This window comes from Sebastes fasciatus, chromosome 23, assembly GCF_043250625.1.
Source record: "Sebastes fasciatus isolate fSebFas1 chromosome 23, fSebFas1.pri, whole genome shotgun sequence".
Taxonomy (NCBI): Eukaryota; Metazoa; Chordata; class Actinopteri; order Perciformes; family Sebastidae; genus Sebastes; species Sebastes fasciatus.
Window position 1 is genome coordinate 15,136,342 of NC_133817.1, and position 24,432 is coordinate 15,160,773.

Consider the following 24,432-nt stretch of genomic DNA (forward strand, 5'->3'; position numbering starts at 1 on the left):
CCTGGCGATGCACAGAGCTATTTCTAAAAACTTTTTTTGAAAGTTTCTTAAAGATGTACTAATGACTGTGAAATTCCCTAATAAGCAAATTTAACATATCCATAGTTAACACATTACGAGCCCACTTTACGCCATTTACTTGACATAGGCCTACATCCCTAACAGGTGCAAGATGTACACAACCTGCAGAGAGCTCCAATTGTCGGTTATCACGAGACTAACTACGATCACGTTTTAGTTTTTTTTAAAACTGTCATTTTTTTTCTTTTTCTAAATTCAACGATTTGACGCATTTTTACATATACAATTTAGGAGTTTGACTTATATGTAGTAAAAATACAAAAGTTTCTCAGTTTAAAAAAAATAAATAATAATAATAATGTTTACAACCATTATTGATGGATTGATGGATTTCATTGTCAGAGCTAGTGGGTGTGAGAAAATATCGAAAAAATCAAATATTGCAATGTTATGTTTTGTGATACTGTATCGATTTTCAAAAAACAATGTATTGATTTTTAATTAATAGTTTACATGCAAAGAGATGTGCCCTCTCAGTGTATGTGCCCTCTCAAAGTAGTGCTATGATGTTGGATGTTACAGGGACTGTGATAAATGCAAATTCAGATCCCACTGTTCTGATTGCATAAAAAAAGTAAACTTTTTTACTCCGATTATAAGCATATGATGGTGTGTTCTTTATACTATGACAGTTTTCCTAAAATTAGATTTTAAAAAATCTCAATATCGCTTTACTTACAGTATTGCAATACATTGAATCGTAATCCCTGTATCCTGATATCCTGTATAAGAACTCCATGATGGTAGACACAATAGGGCTAATAACAGTCAGGTTTTGCAAATATCCTACTGTACCAACAGATAGCCTATGGATTTATGCCCACAACAACACAAGCCTTCAGCTGGTATGCTGTCTGTGTTTATTTTTCTGATACCAATATGCTGCACTTCATACGTCGAACCATGTCAGACACAAACACATCACAGCTGTCAGGTAAAATACTTCCTCTAGTGTTGGTTTTGGATCCGTCTCGCACATATAACATAAGGCGGTAACAGCTCGGGTGCATCAAAACAGTGATGGACTGTGCTGTCATGTGTGGAAAAGGTGTTACTGTGTGCAGGAACTCTTGTCAGCTGTACTTCCCCCCCAAAGACAGTGGAAAATATGACCGTTATGCAACCACACAAGGAAAAAAAACACTACAAAATACACAAAACATGATGGAATTTGAAGGCTTTATTTTTGTTAGTGTATTATTGTATGCATTAACAAATCATGTGTGCTTAATTTAGTCTAGACAAACATTCCAGAGCATTCCTAAGATGGCACTCAACAACCGGAGGAACAATAAGGATGTTTAAACTAGTAGAAATTACTGTCATCGCAGATGTGCAAAATATCCATTGCAAAGAAAAAGAAACGTGAAATAGAAAAGCAGATGAGCTGAGTTTTGCCTCCAAGTAAAAAATGAAGCTTGATTAAATTTTACATATTTAATTCATGAATGAAAAGCTTGGACAGCAGGAGTGGTTTGATCTCACATATATGTAGTATTCCCAATACGTAAGCCTTCTGGACTTTTAGGTGTTGTGTGTGTGTGTGCAGTGGGATAATAGTATAATAGCATCTGTGTGTGAAATGACACTGTCAGTTAGCATTGTATTAAAGTTCCCCATGTATAACATTTCAAAAGTAGCTCTGAAGTGAACAGCTGAATGAGCAGATTTTAAAATTTTACACCAAGTGTACGTTTCAGAGCGGTAGACGAACCCCTCAGCAGCTCCACGGTTGTTTTCCCATCGATCCCAGCCTATGTGTCATTATGATGGATTGCCCTGTGGGCTTCGGGGAGACCGGCGCCGGGCCCGCCGTATTGACAAGGCTCCCATTCTCCTCTCCTGCTCTCGTTAAGTACTTCTCTCCCAAGTTAATGAACTAAAAACAAGGAGGGTTGCAGGGGAGGGCAATGATTTGCGATCGTCTCTCGGGTTTATATGTTTACTTCACTTTAAGAGACTTGCACACATGTTGTTGGGACAACAAAATAAAGATTCGGAATTGCATCGTTTCGGTTTATAGAGCTGTGACTGATGAAAAGGATTCTCACACACATGCCTTAACTGAACAAAAGTGCATGTCATTCCACTATATTGGACTTCAAATATACCTTTTTATGGAAGGATGAAACTAAAAATCAGCAAAAATGTCTTCATTACTGAGTCTCTGTTGCCCAATTTGTCAGCTCACAACGTTCCACACTAGTTTACTGCACACGCTATAAGAAAAAAAACAACAGATAAACAGATTTTTAACAGCCATAGATATGATACAATTCTCAGCTAGGGGGAATCTTTGGGGACCAGCCGAAATTGGCAGCAGGCGGAAGATGTGGCCTCATTCAGACAGTCTAATCTGGCATCTGTTATTGCAGACAGAATCAGTGGGCTCATGGGGATGCCAGGAGAGGAGAGATAGAGGTGTAATTGAGAGCAGCAGTTTAGATCTAATAGGAAAATGAGATGAGATGGGCCTAAGTTCGGGTGAGTGTCCAAGACAATCGGCTTTTATCTTGAGCTGGAGTCATGGGGAGCGGGGGGATTGTTGGGAGTCGGTAGCGCGAGCGGCGCGTTTATTTCTTTTAAAAAGTGTAAATTGACAACGTACTGTAGGTTACCTTATGACACAGAGACGAAGTAAACTTGCAAAGTTTGCAGTTGTGTTGGCTGTCACCTCGCTTCCCAATTAGAGCGAGCCAGTGCTGCATACGCTGACACACACACACATATATATATATATATAAAATCTACATGCCCAGAGTTGGAAAGTATATCTGTGTCAACCCTCGACTACAGTGCGTTTCGTCACATCAGACGAGATGAAATGGAGAAGACACACTTTCCATCAACAGATTTCACAAACATTATGATCTAGGTCTTAGAGCAAGCATCTATTTCAGTGTTTTCTAACCCAATTCTTAAACATCCCCTGTCCTGCAAGTTCCTACTCTTGCATACATGACCCAATTATGCTGCACATGTTCCTGCCGGACAGATCTGAAGGAGCTGAAAGAAAAATGTGTAGGACAGAGGTTTTCTTGGTTGACCCCATCCCGTTTGACCATTACACTGTGGTGATCTTCTTGTCCTTGGTGGCCTGTTTGATGGCGGCCTGCTCGCAGATGATCTCCTTCAGCCTCTGCAGCCGGATGTTTTGGGTGCTCAGGTCCCCTACGCCCGTCTGGCTGCGATGGAGCAAGGACAGGGCGTTGATGTACTCCAGCTCCGTGTAGCGAACGCCCTGGTCCACCACCAGATTCAGCAGCTCGTCGGCGGTGTTGTACAGCATCTCGTAGTACTGCCTGAATGAGGAATGAAGTGAGAGAAAATGTCAGGAAGTTATGGATAAATAAAATGAGTTGAGAGAGAAACAGGGTGAAGGAAATGATAAGAAGGGCAGAGAAAGAAAAGAACTTTATATTCCTTTTTGCATTACTCCAGCGCGGAATCAAAAGGTCGAAGAGGAACAATGCGGATTCCGTCCTGGCCGTGGAACAACGGACCAGCTTTTCACTCTCGCAAGGATCCTGGAGGGGGCCTGGGAGTATGCCCATCCAGTCTACATGTGTTTTGTGGACTTGGAGAAGGCATATGACCGGGTCCCCCGGGAGATACTGTGGGGGGTGCTGCGGGAGTATGGGGTGAGGGGGGCACTTCTCAGGGCCATCCAATCCCTGTACGCCCAAAGCGAGAGCTGTGTTCGGATCCTCGGCAATAAGTCGGACTCGTTTCCGGTGGGGGTTGGCCTCCGCCAGGGCTGCGCTTTGTCACCAATCCTGTTCGTGATATTCATGGACAGGATATCGAGGCGTAGTCGGGTGGAGGAGGGTTTGCAGATCGGTGTGCTGAGGATCTCATCGCTGCTTTTTGCAGATGATGTGGTCCTGTTGGCATCATCGGTCTGCGACCTCCAGCACTCACTGGATCGGTTCGCAGCCGAGTGTGACGCAGTCGGGATGAGAATCAGCACCTCTAAATCTGAGGCCATGGTTCTCAGCAGGAAACCGGTGGTTTCCCTACTCCGGGTAGGGAATGAGTCCTTACCCCAAGTGAAGGAGTTTAAGTATCTCGGGGTCTTGTTCGCGAGTGAGGGGACGATGGAACGTGAGATTGGTCGGAGAATCGGAGCAGCAGGGGCGGTATTGCATTCGCTTTACCGCACCGTTGTGACGAAAAGAGAGCTGAGCCGGAAGGCAAAGCTCTCGATCTACCGTTCAATCTTCGTTCCTACTCTCACCTATGGTCATGAGGGTTGGGTCATGACCGAAAGAACGAGGTCGCGGGTGCAAGCGGCCGAAATGGGTTTCCTCAGGAGGGTGGCTGGCGTCTCCCTTAGAGATAGGGTAAGAAGCTCAGTCATCCGTGAGGGACTCGGAGTAGAGTCCTTGCTCCTTTGCGTCGAAAGGAGCCAGTTGAGGTGGTTCGGGCATCTAGCACGGATGCCTCCTGGGCGCCTCCCTTGGGAGGTGTTCCAGGCACGACCAGCTGGGAGGAGACCACGGGGAAGACCCAGGACTAGGTGGAGAGATTATATCTCTACTCTGGCCTGGGAACGCCTCGGGATCCCCCAGTCAGAGCTGGTTAATGTGGCCCGGGAAAGGGAAGTTTGGGGTTCCCTGCTGGAGCTGTTGCCCCCGCGACCCGATCCCGGATAAGCGGTTGAAGATGGATGGATGGATGGAATCAAAAGGAGCAGCGACAACAAAAGGGGGAAACACAAAAAGCCAAACTAACTGTTGTTGCTGTCAAGCCCAATTTTCTTAAAAAGGACTTCAAGGACCTCACCCCGCCGCCACCGGGAGCATGAAGGTGGAGGGAAAACATTCAGCGGCTACAAAACTACTGAGACCGCTTTAATGAAATACTGTTGACAGAGCCAGAAGAGGAAAGCGGTGTGTGTAGAATTAATAGGTCTTTAGCCAGGACCTGACGCCACAATGGGCCATTTGAAAAAGACCACGAAGTACATACTGATAACGAAAGAGCACAAAGGCACAGTGAGTGTTGGTGAATACCACACACATAAAGGTCAAATACGCCAGACAGAAGTGTGTGTATTTGTTTTTATATATTGTAATTTCTACTGAATATCTAGAGGTGGACCTCCTGTGTATGTTAACATAGGATGTAATACTCATTTACAGAGGAGTAGACAATATTTAGCCATAAATATGGACTCTAGTAGGAAGGTAGATTGTCATAAACACAATTTACTCATCCATGTGCAGAAAGCACTACTTGGCAAGAAACTGGAGGTAAGATAATGCACAGGAGAGTTTTGGGATTCAGGACAGGCAGTTATTCTTTGCTCCGGGGCAAAGCAGGTCAAATACCTTGGAGAGTGTGTGTGTGTGTGTGTGTGTGTGTGTTTGTGTGTGAGGGATTGTGTCGGCCAGACTCCCAAACACACACAGGAACAACAACACGCAGGCACACACTAGAATAAATTCCACCAATATCTCTCTGCCTCCTGGCTACGGGACAAATCCCATTGTCTAAAGATACACTAAATGTTACACTTCTAGAAAGTAGTTGTAGATACGGAGGTGAGAAGAGGTGAGCTACATATATACTGTATTATGGCATGTATGTTCAAAAATTAGAAACAAATGTAATTTAGTTAGAAAACAATCTCACGCCAACGTCCATTTGACTTCCATTCATTTCTGTACGATACGGAAATCAATTAGACGACTGAGTTGTGTGATTTATCACAGTGAAGATCAAGTCTGTGTTCATTTTTGTCAATATTACATTGTGGTCGCGTAGTAGCTCATTTAATTGATGTCCATATAGTATAGGATGGATAGAAACCAATGGAGGCCTGGAGGTAGGGCTGAAAGTAACGATTATGTTCATTGTCGGTTAATCTGTTGATTATTTTCTTGATTAATCGATTAGTTGTTTGGTCTTTAAAATGTCAGAAAATGGTGAAAAATGCCCAAGATGACATCCTCAAATGTCTTGTTTTGTCCACAATTCAAAGATATTCAGTTTACTGCCATAGAGGAGTAAAGAAACCAGAAAATATTCACATTTAAGAAGCTGGAATCAATTTTTACTGTTTTTCTTAAAAAAAAAAGAAGAAAAAAAAAGACTCAAACTGATTAATCCACTACCAGAATAGTTGTCGATTAATTTAATAGTTGACAACTAATTGATTAATCATTGCAACTCTACCTGGAGCGATAGAGAAAATCCCCAAAATCGAATATCTAAAACACAGAAGTTTGCAAAATGATTAACTATGACGTAAAGTAAATTTGATTTAAAGTAGACCAGCTAAAACTACTGGTATGATATATCTCTCTTTCACTGTGTGAGACATGCGTATACCTGAGTAATTTTACACTTCCAATTTATTTTCTTGCGTTCTTTTCATAGATTGTGTGTTCATAAAAAGTGGACGTAGTCACCGTGACGTTTTGCAACCAAAAAGTGACACGAGAGGGTGGATCTAAGTACAACCAAATGCTGAATAACACATTTTTAGGTGACCAAAAAGTTATAATTAACTTTCATGAACTGGAAACACACTGTGAAAGAGTTAAAGTTGTAAGATGAAAACACGGACAACTCCCAGACCGGATAACACCGTGGTAGCGACCTGTCAATCACAAAGTAGCCACGCCCTAAAGCAAACCCTGCTTTATGGTCTATTTGACTCTAAGTGGGACCATAATTTACTAAATGAACATCATGCTGTATTGAAGAAGACTTGAAATCAGCAATTGAGGCCATAAACTCATGTTTACAATGTTTACTGAGGTAATAAATCAAGTGAGAAGTAGGGTCATTCCGCATTGGCTTCACTTCTCAGAACCAGATGTTGGTTATTTCCATGCATAACTACAAGGATTGAGTGTTGTGCTTTGAGTGCTGCCAAACATTGGGTGACCTAGACTCAATACTGTGCCTGAATGCATCGTGTGTAGACACACAGGACTGAAGCTGCTGCTGCTGCTGAGCTAACATGCTGCTCACGCTACTTCAGGCAAAAGAAGTTTCCTTTCCTGGCCACCTTGGCCAAGGGCAGATGCCAGTCACTCAACAGCAGTGGCTCCTGCTGCTTTGCCGCTCAGTGAAGAGGCATAATTGTAGCTCTGACATTGTTAGGCTGATGAAAGGCCTTGGAGGTGTTGTGGTTGAGGAAAAAATATTGTGTCCAGCTGTTTCCAAATCTTTTCTTTGTGCGACAGGAGAGAGAAAGCGTGATTTATAATTATGTCCATCAAAGCATCTGGAGAAAGAGGGTTAAGCTCTCTATTGTGCCAGAGGAAGATGGAAGTAAAATGGATTCAAATCTTTAGCGATATGGTGCCGTAAAAAAGACACTTTGGTAAGAAAAGATTTTTTTATCTCATTTGTTTAGCTCCATCACCCATCCAAGACCCATTCCCTTCTTGGGATGATCATTTTCGATGCTAACAAGGCCTTAATGAGCACTCGGGGAGCTTCTGCTCCAAGGTGTTTTATGTGCTGTCATTTTGAGAGATTCAACAGTAGAAAAAGACCTGGGAAAAAGTAATGGAGGGGTACAATGAATGAGATGGAGATGGAGAGATACAAAAAGAGGGGAAAAAGAGTGATGACTGAAGAGATGAGTGAGGAATAGAGGTGCATAATATCTGTTTTTTGGCCTTCCCCTGACAAGTAACGCCCTTGGTCATCGAAGCATTTGCATTCCGTCTCATTCTCCATCCTGCTCTCAATTTTTCTCCAAGGTCTTGTTCATTTTTCCATCCTTGAGCTCATTTCATGAATACGCTTGTCAATATTGATGAGGGTCACATTCGTTTACTCTTTAACCGAGGGCAAGACAGAAGAAAGGCAAAAAAAGAGCCTGATAACTGCACATGTGGTTTCATCTCATAATGAAATGTGCCGTTATGTAAACGTCTATTACAATGTCGGTGCCGTTGAATGTGCCTCTGCTTTGTATCTTTTTGAATCTGTGTGTGTGTGTTTTAGTGTTGGCACATTTACCTAAAAAACACAGCAAAACACCCGCTCAAAACCATTTCATTCCCTAGATGGACCAGGCGATTAATTGCACGCTTGAGGCAAATCGTCCCGTTATTTGATCTAATGGGAAAAAACACATATAACGGAGAAGAAAGCACACATTTCTTTCGTCGAGGGAAGAAGCTTTGAACAGAAGGCGGCTCCTCATTCAAATATCCATCCTCGGCTCTCAATTGGAAGCAGCCAAACAGAGGAAAGAAACTGTTGATTTTGAGCAGAGCAATAAACAGGTGTAAACCTGCACCTGAAGTTCTACATTTATTTGCGATGGTACGTGGGTCCAAAGACATGTATTTAGGTTGATTAGAGAGTCTAAATTACCTATTGGTGTCAATGTGAGTGTGTCTGTCTATATCATAGACTGTATATGAAGATGGACAACATGACAGCTCCCCAAAAGTGAGGCCAAAACATCTCAATCGCCCCCTGGTGGCTGGCTGCAGTATAGGTCATAAAGCCCGCCCCCTCCAAGTTAGCGGATGGGCCAAACTAAAAAATCAAAGTACACGTCAAATACGTTTTTCAGTAGTTCTTATCACGCAGATGTATGTTCAAGTGTTAATTTTTCTGATAAGTTTGGTTTGAATTAGTTATTTGATGCTATAAAAAGGGGGTGAGACATCATGATTGACAGCTGCTCTGAGGGAAGTAGGAGGGTCTGGAATTGTACGAGAGAGGAGATGTAACTTTAACTCCCCATAACCGTCACAAGTCTGTGTAATAGAACATGTGTCAATTTGATCATAAATGTAGTTATACAGATATTATGGTTAGTTGTCGTGTCTTTCTAGTCAAACAGCTACCGAGGTGCTAACGTAGCAGCTAGGGGGCTCACGCTAGCAAGTTGCGGCTGTGCTCGGCTCTTGATTGGCTCGGGCGGGTGTGTGGGCGGGACCTCGATACCATGGCTCCAGTGTTCTCGATCACTACTGCGCAGACTCTGGCTCCAAACGACGTCAAAATCTCAAGATGGAAGCTATCATATCCAGAATATTTTGGCTTTACTTTTGTACAGTGGGAGGAAGGGGAGACCTGTTGTCCATTTATATATATACACAGTACAGTCTCTATATGTGGCAGCCCTGTGATAGATTGACAATCTGTCCAGGGTGCATTCGACCTGTCGCCCATGTGTGAGCTGGGACAGGCTGTGGGTATTGTGTACAAATAATGATGGATGGACATTTAAAGCCTAAGAAAAGTAACTGTTCCCACCCAGTCCAAATGATCTCCAAGTTCTTGTTGCTGAGTTTGTGATGCCTGACTGACAAGTTTGTATAGGCTCAAATCCCCGTTTCAATTAAGAAAACCCTTCTGGTAGACTAGTAAGTTATGCACAAAGTGGGAAATTAACAACAGAGATCCCTACTGAAAAGTGGAATTATGACTGTGAGCACTTTGACAGACACTAAATTCCATAGTCTGAAAGAACAATTAGTCTCTAAATAAAATAATAAAAGTAGCTGGAAAGCTTCTGGAATCCGTCTGACGCAGCAGTCACCAAGTGGGAGTAAAAAAATGCCTCATCAGTGCTATAAAACAGGGCTTAACTACATTATAATAGCAACTATAATTCACCTGGCAGCATTTAGATGAAAATCCCACACAGGATTTGTTAAAAGCCGATCCACTGATGCTCATTTATAACTGATGATGGGGCATTAAATCCACTGTGCAGTTTCTTGTCCTTTCTGTAGCATCTAATATGAAAACAGGAAGACGGTGTGCTAGACTGTCGGCTGGTTGTTAGTGTGTGTGTTTGTGTGTCTGAGTCGTGACGACAGCTGGCAATCTGGCCTCTGCTCAGTACAAAGGGGAGGGGGCTGGTTCAGAAAGAGAAAAGTGAAGGTGTGTATATGTGTGTGTGTCTGAGTGATGTATGTTAGCGTGTGCTGAAAACACTTTCAAACAGTTCATTACCCAAGCAGTTGGAAAGCCATTTGCCAAACAGGGTAAGAGCTGTTAATAAGATTAAAATCTCTCGGCACCCCACCATCAAGAGAGAACCCCCGGTGACACACACACACTAGCACACAAACACACACTTCTTTTAATCCATTAAAGATACAGCTAGTTAATGAAACCAAACATTCTTGATCCCCCCCCCCACAAAACCAAAGTGAATTGTTGTTGATTGCCTTCTTTCTTTTAAAGTCTTTCTCTATTTATGGCCACCTGCTTCCACCAGCATCTATAAGAGCACTGATTTAGTAATCAGCATGTGTGTGTGTGTGTGTGTGTGTGTGTGTGTGTGTGTGTATGCATCAACATGCCTCCGTGGCGAGCTTTCTATTAAATTTTAATTAGCCACCCCCCTCCTTTTCCTTGTATACAAAGAATATTAAGTCAATTTATGGTGCGTGGATGCAGCGTTGGACGGACAGATATGTATGAGAAACACGCAGGAAAAGGACAAAGAGAGAGAGAGAAGAGAAGAAAAGACAAGAATCAGCACAATTCATTCCCCCTCATTTCCGGCGTGGACAATATTAAGGCCATTATAGGCTGCTTCTGTCAGCGTGTTTGGAACAACACGTTAGTGAGTGGGGGGGTGGGGCTGGGGGAGATGAGGTGGAGGAGGAGGAGGAGGAAGGATGAGAGACTGTGGATGAACCTCTCAATCAGCTGGAAAGACTTGTTGCTGCAAGAACAGATACCTCGGCTACTGACACCAACAACTGATTTACTTCCTCTCTTTTGGTATAAAGTAAAAAAAAAAATGGATATAAATCTTGCAGCACCGTAGGCTCTGAAAGATCTTTCCAAAAATGATGTAAAAATGCTATATTAGTATAGTCATTTGGACATGTAAAAGGTGTTTTCAAAATTAGCCAGGTTAGTGTGGATGTAGTCTCAGTCTATACCATATAGACTGTATATAAGAAGTGGATGTAGTCACCGTGACGTCACCCATTGGTTTGTGGACTGCCGTTTTGAAACCTCGGGTTCGGCATTTTGGCCGTCGCCATGTTTTTTTTGTAGGGCTGACATGATTGCTTCAAAGCTTCGACTGTTGCCATGGTAATCGTCCTCAAAATCAGTATTCAAATGCATTGTTGTGTGTAAAAATAATATATAAATCCCAAAATAGCCCATGAAATAAGGAATAATACCACAAAATTATTCATTATTCATCATTAATTATTATTAGTTATTCTCAGACGGATATCATTGTTTGTTGTGTGTAGAGGTGCATGTGTGCACAGTAGTGTGGCAGCCGCATTGTCCCGGGCACTGAAGCTTCGTATACCTTCAAATATTTCTCACCGAAGCTTCGAAGCCCAAAAAATGGCATTCGGGACAGCCCTAGTTTTTTGCAACCACAAGTGAAACGAGAGGGCGGAGCAAAGTCTAACCGAACGCTGAATGAGACATTTTCAGGCAACCAAAAAGGTTATAATTAACTTTCATGAACTGAAAACACGCTGTGAAAGGGTTACAGTTCTAAGTTGAAAACACGGACGTCATGGTAGCGACTTCACAAGGTAGCCACGCCCTAAAGCATCCCCTGCTTTATGGTCTATTTGACTCTAAATGGGACCATAATTTACTAAATGAACATCATGCTGTATTGAAGAAGACTTGAAACTAGCGATTGAGACCGTAAACTCATGTTTACAATGTTTACTGAGGTAATAAATCAAGTGAGATAATGGCTCATTTTCTCAATCTGACTTCTTTTTGCAACCAGAGGAGTCGCCCCCTGCTGGAGATCAGAAAGAATGTACGTTTAAGGCACTTCTGCATTGGCTTCACTCTTCAGACCCAGAGGTTGCCCACTGGTCTACACACACCCTTCTGCCTTTTTCAATCCCTCCCTAAAGTATCTCGCCTCCTTCGGTCTCTCTCTCCCTCCACAGCAGTTCATTTGTCTCTCTTCTGTTAATGAGGAAAGGTCTGCAGAGACACTGAGACTAAAGCTTCATCAGCAAAGACCAGTCCCATCATGCTGCGCCACGCACAACAAACACACACACACACACACACACTCTCTGGCTTCATCAGCAAAGACCTGCGTCATCATGCTGCAATGTGCACATACACACACACACACACACACACACACACACATACACACACACACACACACACACACACACACACAGGCTTCATCAGCAAAGACCATCATCATACGGCACACACAGAAAACAGAAGCAAAAGAAGGGAGGGGTTTGGAAGAAGAAGGGAACAGAGAGGAAAACAATTCAGTAGAGATGGTGAGGGAAAAAAAGATGAAGAAAAAGGGACTGAGAGGAGGAGGAGGAAGAGAGAGATAAAGAGAGAGACACAAGGTGACAGTAAGGGAGACAGCAGCTGAGCGAAGTGACAGTGCACCGAAGCCAGGGCCTAAATACAAACAGTTTTATCTGTTGACACCCACTACCTCCTGACACGGCCGTCAACTGTACTTATTACCACATTCTCTGTAGACACACCAGGCTGTCACCTCCACACACACAAAAACACAAAGACTGTTTATGTGCCGCACACACACCGGATCTTAAGAGACGCGCGGAGGCTGGGTCGGTGCATTTCGGGACAATACGTAGCACACAAGGTTCTTGTACAATTCACACATGTACGCCCGCACGCTGTAGTAATTTTCCAGCAGCAGACAGGTGGGTGCGACGGCCTGAACTCTGGGGGCATCTCTGCAGCGAGCCTGTCAGACTGGTGTTTAGCCTAGCTACGGGCTAAGGGGGCTTGTGAGTTAGCTAGGGATGTTATGACAGCGCTGCAACCTGCCTACACGGGTCACCGGGCAGCTCAGAGCTCCGCCGTATGTGTGATTGTGTTAGTGTGTCTGAAAAAAAAAACATAGCCTAAATGCTGCTGCGCCAGAAATAGAATATATTTACACAGACAAAACAGGTACACATTTATTTACATTTGCTGTAGGACATTGTTGCGTACACACACATTGTTGTTTTCTGTGTTGTGAAGCACTGTCTACTTTTGTGCTGCAAGCTTATTCTAACAGAATGATAATTTGAGGCTGAATCCATGTGTTTATTTGAATGCTGACACATTTTCCCATGATCCTATGCTTTGGCAACCAGTAGACTCATAACATTAAGCGGTCCCTACCTGATCTGAAACAGCTAGTGCTGAAACGATCATAAACATGCGCAGAGCAGAATGAAATTGGATGACAGGTAAAAAAGAAGAAAAACAAAAAAAGTTTTTTTTTTTTAGGCGGTAAGGTCACTTGTTAACCAAGCAGTGCTACAGTAGCAAACAACATCCAAGCAAACAATGTGTGCTTGGATTTCAAATCTCAGTGACAGCTAATTATTTTAGGCTGGAGTGGATTGTTGCCAGGCAACACTAAGTTTTTGAAAGTTTTGTTGTGTTTTCTTTACGACTATTGTGGCTTTTTCTGACTCACCAACAACATCACCTTTATCTCATCTCTGCTTCTGTCAGGAAACCAGAAATCAGCATAAGGAGAGAGAGAGAGGTGGACACATAGGACAATGAGAGGAGATCAATGGAGTGACAAGGTTGTGGGCGCAGTCAATACACACACACACACGGACTGAGCCCCTGAGCAGATGGTCTGTGTGTGTCCACTTGTGTGTTAGTGGTCAGGTGTGTGTGTGACCTTGACCCACGAGCTGATAACGCTGCCAAACATCCGACTGAGAGACAAGAGACCGCCATAGGACGTTTCCATACAAACACACATGCTCACACACACACATAATGTGAGTTTTAACACCCTGCCAACAACAACAACGACCTCAACAACTGACATACTGTATGTTCTCACAGTAGTATACTGTATATAAACATGGATTCGGCCACAAGGTGGCACTGTTTGCCCATCCTTTTTCACAATCTATGAGAGAGAGAGAGGGGAGTGTGAGTGTGTGTGTGTGTGTGTGTGTGTGTGTGTGTGTGTGTGTGTGTGTGTGTGTGTGTGTGTGTGTGTGTGTGTGTGTTCATGAGTTCTGCAGTGCTGGTTACCGGGCCTCTCCTTAGTTTTAACTCAGATCAATGGTTATTACTGTGCCCTTGTCCAGGTCTCTCTCGTCTCTCCCTTTCCCATAGATTCAGAAAAACAGCCCAAACACACACACACACACACACACACACACACACGAATATGCACACACACACACACACACACACACACACACACACACACACACACACACACACACACACACACACACACACACAGGAACATAAAAGTACATGGGTACACAGGCGAGCATCTGCAGTCTTTCTCGAAAGCAGGCTTCCTGCTGTGATGACTTCCTCTCCTCATTTCACTCGTGTTTCTCCAGAGGTGGTAATAAAATACTGATGAATATTCTGCTTTTAGTCCGTCTTGCTCAGACGGCTTTCACTGCTCATTCTGGTTGGCCATGTCTCAGCATCTTTACAGCAATCTGTTATATGTTTCATCATGCTTACGCACACAGCTGAGGTGTGAACTCAAGAGATGACTTTAGACTCGACTTGATAAGATCAGTTCCAAGATCCAATCCAAGACTTGCAGCTTGACTTGGATTTTAACACCAGTGACTTCACTTGGACTTGAGCCCTTTGACTTGAAACTACTTGATACCTTCCACCAAGCCCATAGATGAACAGCATGTTATTTAAAAATTGTGCCACAAATCAAGAAATTTCCTGAATCAACTAACGTTAACGCTATTCATGCCCAGCAAGTCGACACTTAACTCCCTAGATCCACTTTGTTAGAACCAATCCGACAGCATCAACCCAAGTTGCAGGAGAGAACCATGAGGAACTAACGTTATGTTAGTTGGAAAAATTATTCCAAAGATAATTTTGTTTGCGTACAAAAACTACGCTGCGGTCAACAAAAAATGAATTGCAGTATGCAAAATGTGCAGGTTGAAAATTAAAGACGGAGACTTAAATGGTACTAAATTTGGTGAAGAGTGAATTATGACTTGTTTAGGACTTGAGTGCAAAGACTTGACACTTAGCCTACTTGCGATTTGCAAAACAATGACATGGTCCCACCTCTGTAAACTGTATGTGTACATGCAACTTAAAAAACAATCATCACATGGAGTCTATCTTTCAATATCTATGACATACAGAGGATTCAGGTGCCAAATACATGATTGACTTTGTCAATCAGGGACGGTGGTTGCCTATATTCTTTGAATCATGAGAGAAATTCTCTATATTTGTGCTACGAATTTTCAACTGAAGGTACTATATACCACTTCACTCAAAAGTCATGATGTTTTAGGCAGGCTATTTCTTCTTGATCATTTCCTTTTTTTTTTATTGCTGGATACTATTCAACCAAGAAATTTGAATAGTTAAGGGCAATCTGAAGAGCACAGTGCTAAATACGGTATGCTTTACAACTCTTAGAGGTATAAAAAATACTTAAACAGCCAGCAGTAGCACAGCCTATAAACAAGTTTTCCACTTCAGGCTTGTATTGAATTACAACAGCCTGAGGATTTCTATGAGTCTCCACACTATGGGTCCTTCGTGTCAAAAAAAAGATGATGAATTGTGCCTTTAAAAAGCATTTATTAACATTAATAGAGTGTATGCCTTAGCTCAAACTCAAATAGACATAGACTTAGATTCCAGTTGTGGCTGCGTAAGGTTGTTTCCGACTTGCGTGATCCAAATAGTTTCAATAACTGCGTCCATAAACAAAAGGTTTATTGAAATATAATGGATGTAAGCAACTTCCAAAGTCCATGACATGTTTTTGTTTAATGAAAAAATCATGTATTAAACCATATTTATCAGCGTTTAACCTTTCAAAACAAAAAACTGTTGGCTCTGCCGCTTGCTACACACAATGCGAGACGGAGTGTATATCAGAGTGTACGTCTTTTTAAAAGAAAGCCTAAAAAAATATTACTTTTTGGTAAGCCACAAATGCATAATTTTATCTTTCGCATACAGGCCGTATGGTCACTTCCTCTCACAGGTGTGAGCCACGGAGCACGCTTTATGAATATTCATGTCCTAAACATAAATATGGTGATTTCAAAATGCTGATTGGTTTGGCTTGGAGTGTCTGTGCATGGGTGAGAGCAAGGGATACATATCACATGTACGTGTGTGTGTGTGTGTGTGGGGGGGGGGGGGTTGTGTATGTGTGCGTGTTGGTGTGTCTTGGAGCCGGAGGCCGGCCAATCCACAAAAGCCATGAATGTGTAAACAATGCGCTCTGCAATTCCCAATCAACACCTCCACAACCGCCCACGCCTCGTAATCAGAGAGCGGGGAGAAGGAGAGAGAAGACAGAAGAGCCATCACTGGCATTTCTCCATAATCAAAGTTGACAGAGGGTAGAAATAACATACTAATCAATGGTGCTCCACATCCAGTACAGTTCAGGACATTTCAGTTTACTTTCCTGGAGGGAAACTTGGCTCGCAATAGCGGCATGTTTTAAACAATAGCAAGGTCTAAACACAGAGAGCACCTGTACACTCAAACGTATGACACCCCGCATAAAGTGCCGTGAAAAGAAGCTCATTAACCTACAACACAACATAGCAGGCGCAGGTAAACACGTTTTTACAACGACAAATATTCCATTTGGCTAGTCGGAATCGGAGTGAAATTGACACTTTTGTTTCGTTTTCTATTTAGTCTGGTTCGGTTTCACAGTGCACAAATCAAAGCGGGCTAAATAAAAAAAAATATATTGTGTATGAAGGAGAAAAATTTATCTTTTTCATCTGGAGAGCTGCCACTTCTATGCAGGGAATCACAGACTTTGATATATTGATGTCAAGGTTTTTTCACTTTGACTCAGCACTGATTTACTGTGTGCACGAATCCCTTCTCCTCCAGTTTATCTTGAATGACTTCATAAACATCACTGTTTTAGTGGACTTTATTTATCATATTCTGTATGTTCTCTTTGGCCCAAATGTCAAGACCACCTCGGACCGTTTGTTTTGGTCCCGCACCAGGGGTTGAACCGCACCAGAGTTCGATTAAAACTAACCAAATGTTTGCTTGTGAAAGCATCCTTAAAGTCCAAAGTGATGTCTTTAACTGTCTTGTACTGTCAGTCCAAAACTCAAAGATATTCAGATTAATATGATATTAAAAAAAAATCTCCATATTTGAGGTAAACAGCATTTCCTGCCATTTTTGCATGAAAAATGACTTTAACACTTAATCGATTATCAAAATAGTCGGTGATTATTTTTCTGTCGATCGACTAATCGATAAGTCGTCTAATCGTTGCAGCCTTTATAAAAATATTAGATGAAGGGACACTGAGGTTGGAAAAGGCAGCTTAGGTTTTTTTTGTTCTTAAAAGCTGAATGTTGGATTTCAGCAGGTCTTTATAGTCAAAACCTTCATCAGGTCATGCCCGAAACATCATTTTTTTAGAACAATTTAAAGTGGATTTTTTTTTTTTTCTAACAGAGCACATGTTCTACTTCTTTTGCTACTTCATCAAAATAATGTAATATGAGAAATATGAGGAAAAGAGAAAAAGCAAGATAGGGAAAGAAATAGAAAGAGACTCACAGAGAAGCTGAAAACAAAGTAGTAACAAAGTTTTCTTTCTCCTCTGATACTCTTTCCGTATCTCATCTTCCTCCTTTTCTTCCCTTTCTTGCTATCTATCTATCTGTGCCTTTCTCACTTTCATCTCCGCTATCTTCTATCCACGCCGTCCTCTCCGACTCTCATTCTATGCCTACTCCTGTGAAAGACATCTTTTCTATAACTTCCTTTCACTTAGTTTTTCAATTTTCCTCCCCCCAAGCCCTCCTTTTCTTTCTCCATCTATTCCATCACCCTTCCTCTCACACACACTCTCTCCTGTCAAGGACACAAGCTTCTGAAAGACGAAAAAAAAACAACCACACATGAACACTATGAATCAGCCTTCTCTTTTATGTCTTCTTCTCGCTTTCTCCCTCCTTCTTCTTTTTCACAAAGATATCGGAGCGCTGATTTCCCCCATGCCTGTCAGGGCTGGACAGCGCTGGGCAACAGCAGGTAGACTCACAAAATATAAATGTATGAATAAGAAATAAACTCCGACGACCATGCACACACGCACAGACACAGAGTGTGCTTGACAATCTGTTTGCCCATCTGTCTGCTTCGTGCATTGACACGTCTGCTGTCTGAACTTGAGGACGTTGTGCATGTCTGTGTGTGTCTGTGCAGGTGTGTAGCAGAGTTGGACCGATACATCATCTGATTTTAAACTGATCATCAGCCAGGTAAGTATTGTCTGTTTATGATTTGATGACTTCATGATGCAGTTAACTCAATTTTATATTTGATGTATATAATTAAGAAATGTTCATTTTATCATTACCCCCCTAGTACAGATTCCAACATATTAATATGTGCTCATGTTATTATCTATAAGATTAGTATTATCTTGGGTTTCAAGGGAAAGTCTTTATCACCATGACAACAGCAAAACTCAAGGGGAAAAAACAGCAAGCACTTTATTGGCAAGAGCACGACAATTTAGAGACTATCTGCACAAAATATCCGCTGCCAGCTACTCTAGTCCAAGGTTACACGCCTTTACAAACTGGTGGGAAACTAAGTGCACATACAAGTACAGGCTTTCTGGTTGAGGTGTATTCCTGTTGTGAACTGCTCCAGCTGAACTGCACTCAAAAAAAAAGACTCTTACCTGGCGAAGTCGAGGTCGGCCTCCCTCGACATGGTGATGTTGGTGAGGTTCTGCTGGAGGACGAAGATGTTCCTGCACATCTTCTTGATGCCGGACTCGCTGATCCTCTTAAAGTACTGGGCCCCGTTGATTAGGATACAGGAGATCAGATGACCCAGACCTAGTGAGAGGAGAGAAAAATGATGACTGTCAAGGGCATCATGGGAGAAGCAGAAGGGAATAGAAAGAAGAAGGGTAAAGCATCTTCTGTCAACAACATGTAAACATTACACTCAGGTACTTCAAGAGGACACATCATGAAAAACTCACTTTTTTTTACTGCTTGTGCTGCGCAAAACTCGAGGGAGCGGCTTGTCACTCAAATGATCTGGTCGACCTTAAAAGCCAGCCCATCTTAAAGACCTAGAGCTGAAGTTGTCGCTAACATCGGGGCTAACCCCTTTCACTTTAATCAGCAGGTGCCAAGCAAGACACGAAACTTGTAGCATTTATTCATCGACGAATAGCCTAAACTGTACACGCTTTTTCGGGAGGGGTTCTTAAAGAGACAGGCGCTAAAACGGAGCGTTTCAGACAGAGGGTGAATACAGGTATATTCAGACAGACAGTATGAGAAAAATAAAGTGATTTTTGAACAATAAAGCATGTAAACGTGTTCTAGTAGAAACCCAAAATACAAGTATGAACCTTAAAATGAGCATGACATGTCCCCTTTAATAATCTCTGTGAATCCACATGACACAAATTAACTTCTGCTTGTGGGTTGACGGTATTTTGTCAGGCAGCTGTTTATACTTCACCACGGGTTCGTGCTGACCTTCAAAGATGTACTGGAACTTGTGCTGCTGCAGGGCGGCCCCCATGGTCTCCTCTATGGCCGAGATGTCCTTGTTCAGTTTGACCACCAGCGGGTCGTAGTCCATGCTCTCCACATTAGCCACGATGGCATAGTTGCCCTGCTTGGCCAGGGGGATCAGGTAATGGAAACAATGCACCCTGGATGGAGACGTGGGAGGATGGTGAAGTTGAGGGATGGAGAAGAGAAAGTGGAAAATTAGACTTTGTTCTCTTTCCATTTCAGATCTTGTTATTAAACTGCTGACTTGATATGTTGAAATCAACTATGACCTGTGCTGAGGGAGAAGAAGAAAGCAAAAGAGCCTTTTATACTGTAAAGAGGTGAGAATGTATGAGGTGTATTATTCCTTAGAATAAGTCCCTAGACTTTAACATAGTTAAAAGGTAGACTTTAGTCGACACCGAGTGTTCTCACTTCTCAAGACGCGTTTATATATACCTACTCTAATACCTGTAATTTAATAAGAAATCATTATGTTTAGAGTACTCATAACATATCCACTTATTCAGCTGCCGCTACATCACTGCTGGATACTATTCAGCCAAGAAATCTGATTAGTTAAGGGCAATCTGAGGAGCACAGTGTGTTGTACAAGTCTTTGTGGTATAAAAAGACTTTAAAATCAACTAAATTTGCAGCCTACAGCTTAGAAAAAAGTCTTGCACTTCAGGCTTTTGTATTGAAACAAAACAGTCTGAGGTCTCCTTCATACTATGGGTCCTTCATGTCCAAAAACAACGGCGCACTGTGCCTATAAAAGCCTTTAATAACATTAACAGAGTGAATGCCAGAGAAGCTCATCATAAAATACTGCATTTTAGACGTTTCGTTATTCATTTTATCTAGATTTCTTTTCAGGGAAGGTTGACTGAAGACGTGGAACAAACACGGATTTGTGCCCTTTGCCATGTAAACAGCTTCGGTGGAGTATTTGTTTGTGGCTTAAGAACTGTGCTCGAGGGTTTTCTATTCACTTTTCTTGGCTGGTAAAATTACACATATTTTTTTGTAAATAGGTTCATATCCAACTGCCACGAACGAGGCTGATTGAACTTTACAAGACACCCAATACCAGAAAATGTCAGAACTTTCAAATAACCTGTTTTTTTATATTTTTGATAGCTGTTAAAGTCTGGGTAAAGCAATAATAAATATGTTCTGAGTTTGTCACACCACAGAAAAATGTGTAAAAATGTAACCACCCAGCCAAATTTGAATGATTAAAAAGAAATCGGCAAGTATATTGAATTAGGTTTCAAAATCGTGAAAAAATAAGCAGTATTCTCTACTCTAAAACACTGGAAACCACGCCCAATCGCGGGTGAGGGTTGATTACATGTGTACAGTTACAGTAATATACGACACTGCTGCCCGCTACTTAGCATCCTTAACATGCTAAGTAGCGGTGTCTGAGTGATCGGATCTCAATGCGTCTTGAGTGCGTTCACACCTGTACTTAGAGCTGTCCACTTGTGATCCGATCACTCAGGCCGCGTGTTAGAAACAGGTCTGAACAGGGCCATAGTTCACCATCCTTTCACACTTATTTTCTAACATGTATAATGTGTTTGGAAAGAAATCTCAGATTTTACTTTACCCAGACTTTAAGTAGCATTCAATTTTGGCTCTTAATTAAAAAAAAAACATGATCTTATGAAGCAAAAAAAAAAAAAAATACTACCTCAAGTTAGTCCATGTTAACATTTCATGCCCATGGTAACACATATCTTTAATACTACATTTAGGGTGTGGATTTGAACAGATCCTTTCACACTGAGCTACATCTTTCTGCCAATTTAAACACCTCCATCTGAGTCGGAGGTCCTTTTATGTCCAAAGAAGATTCATTTCTGTCTAGACTTAAGGTGTCAATACTCTCATAATTCCATTATCACAGTGCCCTGAGCAGAAAGGTATAAAATGATATGGGTGAATGTCTCTTCCCCCTGAGGCAAAGCCAACAACTACACCACATTTTCAATGCCTCCATCTCACTTCCCTCTCTCTCTCTCTCTCTCTCTATTCAATCATTTCTCCCACTTAGCTACTGTATCTCCCTTCTTTAACCCCCACCATCACTTCAACCTCCACACTCATCTCCTCCTCCTCCTCCTCCTCCTCCTCCTCCCTCCCCTCTTGCTCTCTTCCTCATGGCTTCATTTAACTGGTACCACTATCAGGGGAAATTCGCTAGATGGGGAGAGTCAATGGAGTGTAGCATATAGCTAGACATCAGCCTCAGGGAGGGTTTTCTACTGAAATCATAAACAATATTGCATAAGCTATACAATAGTCTACGGGGAGATGGTGGTACATGGAGGGATGGAAGGAAGGGGAGAGCGATGATGGAGGACTATTAGTGGTGGTGAGGGGTAGAAAGTATATGGTGTGGTAAATTAACTTGGTTATTGACATTCACACAAACACATATTCAAGACAAAGTATAAACTGAACTCCTGAACTTGCATTTATGGGCGCCACTGATGAATTTTGTCCATGTGATTTAATAACATGTCCTCTAAGATTGTGCTAGTACGATCATGGTGACTGGGTGGTAAATGATTTAAAGTCATACCGGAACAATCTGTGTTTCATTCAGCTGGGAAGTGACACGAGTGAGTAATATCAATGCACTGATTCCACATCAAGAAGATGAAAGTGCAACACACTGGCTGCTCGCATCATTTGATGCACATGCATAGTACACTACACACCCAACTCAATGATACAGATAGAGATACTAATCAAGGTGCACTAGCTGGGATGTGGGAAGCAAATGAAATTAAATATGCTGCTTTTTTTCTGTTGAGTAAACACGCATCAACCCCGGAAACGAAGACAGAGGCACATCTTAACTTGAAGCTCATCAACACACGATGGCGTGCATCAAGACGCCGTCATGTCTGTGGGCTTACATAGGAAACAATGGGTGCTAAAGGAACTGTCTAGATGTATATCCTTAGGAAAAAAATTGTGATTACTTGCTGCAGGAGAAACATTCTTTTTTATTTTTATTTATTTCTTTTAATATATTTTTACTATTATTTATTTATTTGGTTATTTTTTTATATATTGTAATTTTTTTTTTTTTCTTGTTTATGTTTGTATGCTGATATAGTTATGTATTTTTTATGTTTCTTGAAAATCGAATAAAATAAGTGTTAAAAAAAAGAAAACACACTGTAAGTGTGTGCTGACCTTTAAGGTTGGAAAAATTTAATTTTCCTACCACATTATGTGATTAGAACTATATCATCTTCACGCTGAAGTAATCAAACCGAATCTTTTGTTTTTCTGATTTTGATTTATGTCTTGTTTTTTGTGTTTTTCAGCTTTTTAGAACTTGAGTTTTTCCTTCTCATTAAATATTCAGTCTAACTGATTAATAGCCTGGGTTATGTTGCAGTTTCTTTCTTTCAGGTGTTTTGATTTCAGACAGAGGTATGGTTTCTCTTTATTTTTTCTCAGTCTTTAGGTTACTTAAAAAGCTAATTTGGTTTGGTTATCGTTCTCATTTGGGGTGATTTGAGTTTATCAATGATTAATCTAATGTTATTTATAGATCTTTGTCTTCTGTTTTATCTTAAACATTTTTATTTTTTCAACATTTTGTTGTCAGTTACCTTGGATTTCAATGTTGATGCAATGCATCATGTTTTTGCTTGTTTTATTATGTTTCATTTGTGAATAGTGTTTAAGTGTGTATATACTGTAAATGTGTCATATTTTGATGATAAAAGATTAAAAAAAAAAAGTAATCAAACCAATGCAACATACAGGTAAAATCAACCCAACATGCTTTGAGCACTATGTATAGAGTATAAAGTGTAAAGACTGTGATTGCAGCTTACTGCATGGACTAAAAATGGATGGTTCACCTGCAGAACAGCTAATAAACACATGTTTTATTAATAGATTCAATTAAATAAGAGAAATTGATCTAATTGCCTTATACACTTCATTTTGACTGGGTTAAAAGTGTTTTAACAAATAAAAGCAAGCATAATGTATAGTCCTAACACTGACACATGGTTCTGCCAGAGGATCTGAGGCCATCTGTCCACAATAAGATAAATGTAACAACACCATATAAAACCCCCTACGTGTGTTTTCATCTCTGCACTGTCAAGTGTGGGTGAGTTTCTCCTTCATACCTGACCTCCAGGTGCAATACCAGGAGACAGCGGTCTGCAATGTCCTGGAACCCTCTTGACAGGTCACTCAGGGTCTGGAGAATCTGCTCCCTGCTCCGCTCGCTCTCACCTGCCCCCTGGCTGTCTGCTGAGTACGGAGACGTACCTGGATGGACAGAATAGACAGGAAAGAGAAACACTATTAAAGACAGAGGGTGACGTTTCAATGTCTGGATGCTGCCGAAGCCCCATTAGCTCCAGAGGTGCTGCTCTATAGTTGACCCTGACCTCTGTGCTACTGGTAATATGCATGCATGTCATTTCACTCATGACATAATCAGGTACTGAAAATGACACCAGCTCATGCAGCACACACAAAAAGAAAACCCATTAACTCAACTTCACACACTTCCCGAGTCCTTCAGCATGTTCTTGTACTTTCTTCGCGCCACTTGTGCTGAGACAGCAGGAGCATGTGTCAGTGCACCGCATTGTAAACCACACAAAAGACCTGTGTGTGTGTGTGTGTGTGTGTGTGTGTGTGTGTGTGTGTGTGTGTGTGTGTGTATGTGTGAAAAGAGAGAGAGTGAGAGAGAGAGAGCCAGAGAGCATGATGAGTGTACATAAATTCAGGCCGGTGTAGATCAATGGCCATAAATTAGCAAGGGGAGGAAAGGGAGAGAAATTGG

General features: G+C 41.7%; 1 protein-coding gene across 1 annotated transcript in view; it reads right to left on the reverse strand.

The window, feature by feature from the left end:
* Nucleotides 1-1,241: 1,241 nt before the first annotated feature.
* Nucleotides 1,242-24,432, reverse strand: part of exoc4 (exocyst complex component 4) — a 139,429-nt gene continuing 116,238 nt past the window's right edge. The window contains exons 17-20 of the mRNA XM_074624836.1: nt 23,765-23,909; nt 19,569-19,747; nt 18,752-18,911; nt 1,242-3,383 (exon numbers count right to left, since the gene is read on the reverse strand). Coding sequence (XP_074480937.1) covers nt 3,146-3,383; nt 18,752-18,911; nt 19,569-19,747; nt 23,765-23,909 — 722 coding nt within the window. The 3' untranslated portion in view covers nt 1,242-3,145. The remainder of the gene's footprint in view (nt 3,384-18,751; nt 18,912-19,568; nt 19,748-23,764; nt 23,910-24,432) is intronic.